This window comes from Microtus ochrogaster, unplaced genomic scaffold (genome assembly GCF_000317375.1).
Source record: "Microtus ochrogaster isolate Prairie Vole_2 unplaced genomic scaffold, MicOch1.0 UNK186, whole genome shotgun sequence".
Lineage (NCBI taxonomy): Eukaryota > Metazoa > Chordata > Mammalia > Rodentia > Cricetidae > Microtus > Microtus ochrogaster.
In genome coordinates, this window is record NW_004949284.1 from 82,316 (window position 1) to 90,777 (window position 8,462).

Consider the following 8,462-nt stretch of genomic DNA (forward strand, 5'->3'; position numbering starts at 1 on the left):
GAAAACATCCTGCAGTCATAAAGAGGAAAGAAAGCAAGAGGAAAGAAAGCAAGAGCACTGGGAGAGGAAGGAGGACGAGGGAAGAAGCGAAAAGATGCTTACAACTACATAAAGATGAGGGATGCAAGCACGAAATATACAAATAACTCAAGGCCACCACAAAATTCGATTGTCTGAAGAAGCAGAAATAAGACATTGCCCTGGACATCACATTTGCTTTTAATTGTGCACACTCCCACGTCTGGAAGCAAAAGGAAAAAAAAGTAAGGAAAACTGAAAACGTAAAATATTTTTAAAAAAAAGTGTAGGAAACAGTTTGAAAAGATCGTCTCCGGAAACCAGCGGGTTCCCCGGGCATGCGGGATGGTAATTTCCTGTGCCTCCCCGCCACCCTGCCGCTTAACCCTGCACACAAAAGAACTAGTTAGCGCCCTCGGAGCCGCAGTGTACCCTCCGCCCCGTCTCCACTCAGCCCCCACTGGGCCGCTGCGGCCTCGTCTCCGCCCCTCGGAAGTGACGTATCGCGCCCCGCCCCCTCCGCCAGATCCGCTGCTGCTGCCTAGGCGGGCGGACCTGCAGGAGGCGGCGGCGGCGGCCAAGGCCGAGGGAAGATGGCGGACGGTGTGGACCACATAGACATTTACGCGGATGTGGGCGAAGAGTTCAATCAGGTAGGTGAGGGTCTGGGTCTGGGCTCCGCAGCCGACGCGGACTGTGCGGCGGCCTGGACGCTCACCGGGGTCGCCCCGGGCCGCGAGCCAGGCTCGGCTGCAGACCGTGAGCCTGGAGCCTCTGGGCCGCGCCGCTGTGTGTGCGGCGTCCCCCTCACCCCTGTTCTCGCGCGTCGTTTCTGCGGGCCGTGGAGCGCGGGGCCGGGTCTCTGTGCAGCCGCCGCCGCCCGCTCGCCCGTCCCTTCCTCACGGCGGCCTCACGCCCCATTGTTGGCTACGGTGGCGGGCGCTTCCCGCCGAGCTAGGCCGCGTGTGCGGGGCGGGGAGAACAGGGCCGCCGCGCCCCCTCCCCCGCCGCCCGCCTGATGGGGGGGGGCGAAGCCCTGCTGGCGGTGCGCGCGCCCGTCCGCCGCCGCCTCCATCCCAGCCCTGCCGCTCGGATTCCGATTCCTCCCGTCGCTCCATTTTGTGTCTTCTTGTCCGCGCACGGTCGCCCTCATGGAAGGCCGCGCGTTCACAGCCTTTTGTATCCCGCGCGCCGGGTCTCCTGGGCTCCCTTGCTCGCGTTGGCGACAGGTTTCGGCGTGGTGCCCGGGGTCCCGCTCTCCGCTCCCCGGCGGGGAGGGCTTGGCGGCTTAGGTCTGCAACAAGTCATCTGACTTTTGCACTGAGCTCATTTTAAAAGGCGATGCGTTGGCTCGCCTTGGCCATCGAGGGCTTGCTGTGCCTTTGAGGCCCAGTCCTTGGCCTTTGTGAAGAAGAATAATCTGGGAAGATTAATGGCTTGCGCCAAAGCCTTGGATGCGCGGTGGTTGGATAGAACAAAAAAGATGGTGGTCCCTCGCTAACATCCGAGAGGCCGAAATGGAGAACGTCCACCCGAAACTCTCACAGTATGTGGTTGCTTACAAGCCGTTATGAATGTGACTGTATTTTTAAAGTGAAGTGTTTGCCCCGTGGGGCTCTTTTGAAAGGCTGGAGAAAGTGAGACTTGCAAGGTTTTCCGTTCTCACCGGCTACGGTAGCTTGGAACTAGCTGTGATGTCTGGTGATGAACAACCTTGGAGAGCTCTGGCTACCAGAGTCAGTAACGTGTAGCCTCTTACTCCCCTTTCCTATTTTTTTTAATTGAATTTCATTTATTAGTGTTTTTTTTTTCTAGGTTGCACCCAACCATAGTGCTACTAAATGCTGTGTGTGTTTTTAATTTTTTTTTCCTGTTTTTTAAAAAATAATTCTATATTAAAAATTCCCAGATTCGGATGAGAAGCTTAATAAGATGCCATTGATTAGTATGGTTTTACCTTCTACTAATGGTATTTATGACTAGGTATGCAAGATTTAAAAAAAAATAAATGGAAACTCTTAAACCCTTATGCTTTGTTTTTCAAAAAATGATATTGTACCTTTTGTTTTATTATTAGAAAAGCAAATTTTGATAAGATTTTAACCTCTAACTACTGACTTAGAAACTAGATAATTTTAAATGTAATTAACCGTTGCAATAAAACGTTAAGTGTGAAAATCTTTTTTCTCGTTCCTGAGCCGTGTCAATCATGACTTAGAAATTTTCTTTGGATGCTACTCAGATTCTAGTGCTTTTAATTAAGGTCAGTAGACTAAGACCTCGGAATCTTTTCCCTTTGATCTACCAAGACGCGTAGCATATCTGAAACACTGTCATAACTGCGGCTAAAGGGAAAAAAACAGTTTGAGACAGTCTTCATTAGCTTTTTCAGTAAGAGAACATATTGCTTTGTTTTTGTGCTCACAGTACAGACGAATTGGGATACAGTTTTAGAGATTAAGCTTTCTTCACTAACCGTAGAGGCATAACCTTATATCCCAGCATCCAAAATTGTGCTTTACCAAGATGCAAAACAACCTTTATAAAACTATGCCTATATTAAATAGTCAGTGGAAAACGAGACATGTCTATACAGAATTTTAGAGAATACAAAGTACAGTTAAATCTGCAGCTTATAATAGATGTGTTTAGGGCCTGGAGAGGTGGTTCAGTGGGTAGAGCACAGGCGATCAGTGAGTTCGTGGCCAGCCTGGTCTACAAAAAAAATACTTTATTTGGGAGGGACAGTATACTTATGCAGATAACTGCTTGATGGCTTCTTTACCTCTGCATTAACTAGTACTATCAAGAGGTCAAGAAGAGATTGGACTTTTTGGACTCCATGGAGGAACTACTTTGTAGGCCTGCTTTTTTTTTTAATAAATGTAGCTTTTCATTGACTTGTACTTGAGCATTGTATTGATACACTGTTATGTAATTATACAAGTAAAGTCTTTGTAGGTTTAAATAGATTAATTGGGAGATTAAGTAGAGGCTTTTCCCAAAACCTCTGGTTTGCAGCTCTGGGGACTGAACCCAGGACCTTGCACATCTAGGTAAGTGCTCTACCACTGAGCTATGTGTATATCCTCCAGGGGCATTACTTGTTGCTGTTTGCATATAAATGGCTTATGTGATTTGCTTGCTCTGAATTCCTGAGCAAAAAAAGTAGCCACAAAAATATTGCCAGTTACTCTTGAGATTTGTCATGTTTTCTATAAATGTTACTATCATTGAAGTGTTTTATGAGCTCCTTCCAGAATTAGAAGCAACAAAATTATTTATTGATTTAATCTCTTTTGCTTGTTTTTTTCTGTCCTGTAGCTCAGGTTGTCCCAGAACTTACTGTTTATTCCAGACTGACTGTTTAATTTGTGCTGCACCTCCTGCCTCAGCCTCCTCAGTGCTGGGATCACAACCCATCAGACTCAGTTGTTCCTTTTCCCCTTCCCTCATGCTAGGCAAACACTTTACTCTTGTGCTATGTTGCTATGAATCTGTTCTCTTCCTAGGTGGTAGGTAACCTTATTTCTACCAGCTGCTATAGTAACTAATATGATTATTTGATTGTAATCAGTAAATATTTTTCAGAGCTAATCATTAGCAATTTTTAATTATTTTGGTGTCTAAATATCTATAAATGTTAGGTTTTTCTTTTTTAAACCTTTTTTTTCCCTCCTTCCCTCCCTCTCTCCCTCTCTTCCTTCTTTCCTTCCTTTTTAAAAAATGTGTGTGGATGTTTTGCCTGCATTATATGTCTGTGAACTGTGTGGGCACCTGGTACCCAAGGAGGCCAAAAGAGGGTCAGATTCTCTGGAACTGGATTTACGGAGAGTTGTGAGCAGCCATGTGGGTGCTGGGAATTAAACCTGGGTCCTCTGGAAGAGCAGCCCGTGCTCTAACCAAAGGGCCACCTTTCTAGCCTCGAAACACATTTTATTTTTTTATTTTTTTAATTTATTTATTTATTAAAGATTTCTGTCTCTTCCCCGCCACCGCCTCCCATTTCCCTCCCCCTCCCCCAATTAAGTCCCCCCCCCGCCCAAAAAGCAATCAGGGTTCCCTGTCCTGTGGGAAGTCCAAGGACCACCCACCTCCATCCAGGTCTAGCAAGTTGAGCATCCAAACTGCCTAGGCTCCCACAAAGCCTCGAAACACATTTTTTGTTCTCTGTTGTGAGCTGCACTTTTAATTGTACTTTTATTCTCTGAAATTCTGTGTAGTCACTAGTCTTCATTTTCCATTTACTATTTAAAATAGGCAGTTTTATAAAACTTGTTTTGCATTTTGGTAAAGTACAATATTGCAGATAGTATGAGACATTGAGTATTAAAAACTTTAATTTGGGGTGGGATTAGACTAAATGAATTTACTTTCTATATTAGGTGATTTTTAAGAATGGAGATGAAATTTTAAGATGAAAAGATACAGAAACACATGGGCAGCTTAGATCTTAAGTTTTTGGATGTGGCCAAATAGAGATTAGTTTGCTCAGTGGAAGAAAAACTTGAATTCTAAATCTATGTGTTACTTGTACTGACTTTGGAGTTAAGCAGAAAGCAGAATTTCTCCTCCCCCCAAGATTTATTCTTTTCTGTCCATGAGTGTTTTTGCCTGCATGTTTGTGTGGGTACCATATGCATTCCTGGTGCTTGCGAAGGTTAGAGGAGGGCATCAGATACTCTGGAACTGGAGTTACAGGTGATTGTGGACTACCATATGTGTGCTAGGAACTAAAGCCAGGTTCGTAGCCAGTGCTCATAACCCTTAAGCCATCTCTCAAGCCCCAAAGTCCAAAACTTTGGTTATTATGTTGGTGCTCAAAAACCTTTAGGGCTTTTTAAAAAAAATTAATTGGGTATGTTCAAGTTATTCTACAATCCAAATAATTTTATTTGTGTTTTGTTTATCTAATGTAGACTTCGAGTGTCTGCTCTGTCAGGCTGTGGGTTATTGACAGCAAACTGACTTAGTCTGCTCATTTTAAAGTAAATGGAAGTCATGCCTGGGATACAGTCAGTTCAGAATTAAGATTTAGATGACCTCTTGTCAAATTTTTTGAATCCTTATAAATTTATACTTAGTTATTATATATTTATGGCAAAGCAACTGTTATCCGGTGGAACCTTATTTTGATATGCTTAATGAAAATAGTTGAAAGATAAATCAGTAGGGCTGGAGAGATGGCACAGTGGTTAAGATCTAATTTAACATTTTATAGAAATTATAACATTAATATACGTAGTATATTCAGAAAGTAATGTTTTCTGAAAAAAAGAATCCACTTTTTTAGAAGATGTATTTATTTATCGTGTATACAATTTTCTGCCTGCATACATGCCAAAAGAGGATATATATCTATAGATGGATGTGAGTCACCTGGTTGGTTGCTGGGAACTAAACTCAGGACCTCTGGAAAAACAGCCCTCTTAACCTCCTAGCCATCTCTCCAGCTCCAAGAATTCGCATTTTCTGTATTCAAGATTCAACTGGGATCTAAATATTGGCTGGGTGACATTGCACATGTACTACATATGTACAGACTTCTTTTTTTTTTTTTTTTTTTTTTTGGTTTTTCGAGACAGGGTTTCTCTGTAGCTTGTAGCTTGTACAGGCTTCATACCATTATTCCCTAAACCAATATAGTAAAATGCTTTTTCTTTTTGGTTTTTCGAGACAGGTTCCTGTCCTAGAACTAGCTCTTGTAGACCAGGCTGGCCTGGAACTCAGAGAGATTCACCTACCTCTGCCTCCCAAGTGCAATTATAGGTGAGCGCCACCAACGCTTGGTTTCTATGGCAAACTAGTGTGGCTACTGGGATTAAAGGTATGTCACCATTGCCTGGTCTGTAAGATTGATCAGTGTGGCTGTTTTACTCTGGGAACTTCAGGCAAGCTTTATTTATTAGAATACAAATGAAATAACCACTGCAGGGATCTATAGTTTATATGTAAATACTGAACCACTTTATATAAGAGACTTAAACATCTGCAGGTTTTGGTATTCTTGAGTGGGTTGGGCATGTTGGAACCAGTCTCTTGCTACTGGATTTTTGTGCTAATTTTTCTCTTACATGGCATTGAACACATTTTGTAATGCAAAGTATAACTTCCTCCCTACTTACAGTTCTTTAAATGGAATGACTGTTAATACTCTTAAATATAGGGGTATTTTGAAATAGGTACTGCCCTTTACAGGTAGTATCCAACAATGCACAAATGTATTAACTGTGATTCTAGGAACACCGAAACAGTATCGGGCCGATAGGATAATTGCAGTAATGGTATATATTATATATAACTTATTTGTGGTATTAAAAATGTATAGGGTGTGACTAAGGGGCAAATTGTCAAAACTTGAAGGGAGGTAGTACTAATGAAAAAGATTAAATCATTGCCTAAGAAAATGAATGCCAGGTTAGTCTTTTTTTCTATCCATCTTTCTTTTTAAATGTGTTCTCTGACTAGGTAACATTTTTGTGTATCTTGTAGGAAGAAAACAGTGCAGTTGTGTAAAATCTTGAGAGGATTTCTCCCTCCCTCCCTCCTGTTATTTATTTATTTGTTTGTTTATTATTTATTTATTTATTGGGGGGGCAAGGGCTTGCCTGTGTCCCAGGCTGGCCTCAAATTTATGGCAGTCTTCTGCCCCAGCTTTCCAACTGCTAGCAAAGCTGAATGTATAACCTTTACTGGGTTTTGATACCTTGCATGCCAGTAGAATGATTGTAGCGATTTAGAATAGTAGAATTTGAAAAAAATTACTTTGTTACTCTTTTCACAAACCCTAAGAGTTGTTCTTTTGTTTGTTGTTTTGTTTTTTTGAGAGGGGTCTCTCACTATGTTCTGGAAACCATTACATTGTAGACCAGTCTAGCCCTGAACTCAGCATCTATGTACCTGCCTCTCTCTCTGCCTTCAAGTGCTAGTATTCCCTGCCTAAGAGCTGTTCTTTTGCTAGAAGTGGAGATGCAACTTTATTGATGATTAGGTCCTAGAAGCATGTTTTTGGAATCTGAAATGATTAGAATATGTTAAATTTTACATTTCTGAGTACCATTGGAATGTATTTGACAAAGACTTCTGAAAGCAGAACTTGATGCTGCTGGCTTTCTTTGCAAATTAGAAAAGTTTTAATTTGTGTAAGTTTCAGAGTTCATTTTTTTGTTTTTGTTTGGTTTTTTTTGTTTTGTTCTTTTTCCAAGACAGTTCTCTGTCAAACAGCCCTGGCTGTCCTGGATGGAACTCATTCTGTAGACCAGGCTGGCCTTAACCCTCACAGAGATCCATTTGCCTCCGCCTCCCCTGTGATGAGATTAAAGGCACGTTTCACCACTGCCTGGCCAGAGTTCATTTTGTGTGTGTGTGTGTGTGTGTGTGTGTGTGTGTGTGTGTATATATAAAAATGACCTGTGATAGGCGTTTTGTATAACTTCAGAGCATGCTCATTTTCACTTGAAGAATAAACAGAATAAAAGTTAAAATCCAGAACAGTACTTAAAATATAGCTTAAAAAGTAGTAGCTTAGAAAATGAGTATTATTTGAATTGTTTTATTAGCAATGGCAATATATGTATTCAGATTCATTAATTTTCTTTCACCAAGTCCAATGTATACCTTTGGGGTTAAGAATACAGGCTTGGAGCACAGTGAAGCTAACTAGTCCACATGGAGATCAAACCCTAGGACCATCAATTAGCATCATTTCAAGTTGGATTGGAAACAGTCCAAATACCAGACAAAATGGCTGGGCTGATCCTAAATACTGGTAGAATAATATGAATATGGAAAATACAGTTATTGTCACCATAGGAAGTCATGGACGTAAGAAAACAGTGATTGTAATACACTACCAGTTAGTATAGCTTCAATTACTGCCTGCAAATGATTATCTACTTTTTCTGTAAGTGAAAGAAGCGTAAATAATTTTAGTTTTGTATTTAGTAACTTTGCATTCTTTTTTTACTCTTCTTCCAACTGTATCTGTGATTAGTTTATGTTGAGGATGGAAACACAGATCCTTTTGGATAATTATAATAATTTTACTTGGTGCACAGAACTGGATTGCAAGAGAGTTGAAAATGCCCACTACCCTTTGTGGGAAGCTTTTTAAAGTCTCAGTTGTATGGAAGCCACTGTTACAGGCATATTATCAGAAGCTTCAGCCACCAGCTTACCCTCCTTCTTATGATTTTTACTGTCAGTACAGTTTGTGTGTGCTTTGTTAACTCATTATTAGCTATTATTTTGGCATTGTTCATTAAAATCAAAGTCACTATTCAGTGACTTGTGGACTTGGTTTCTGCCTTCTGCCGAAGGTGGCCTTTTGTTCTTTGATTTGCTTTGGTGGTATCCTAGGTCTCAAGTCTGGCAGACAATCCTGCCTCATAATTAGTCAAGTTGGTATGTAATATCTTGATTTTTTTTTTTTTTTTTTGGTTTTT

At 41.5% G+C, this 8,462-nt stretch overlaps 1 protein-coding gene across 5 annotated transcripts in view; it reads left to right on the forward strand.

The window, feature by feature from the left end:
- The first annotated feature begins 532 nt into the window (after window positions 1-532).
- Cpsf6 (cleavage and polyadenylation specific factor 6) overlaps window positions 533-8,462 on the forward strand; it is a 34,481-nt gene continuing 26,551 nt past the window's right edge. For 2 of the 5 annotated variants that reach the window (XM_026778486.1, XM_026778487.1), the window contains exon 1: window positions 533-671. In XM_026778486.1, the coding sequence (XP_026634287.1) occupies window positions 612-671 (60 nt within the window). In that variant the 5' untranslated portion in view covers window positions 533-611. The remainder of the gene's footprint in view (window positions 672-8,462) is intronic. The other 3 variants (XM_005372107.3, XM_005372108.3, XM_005372109.3) reach the window with 2 other exon arrangements.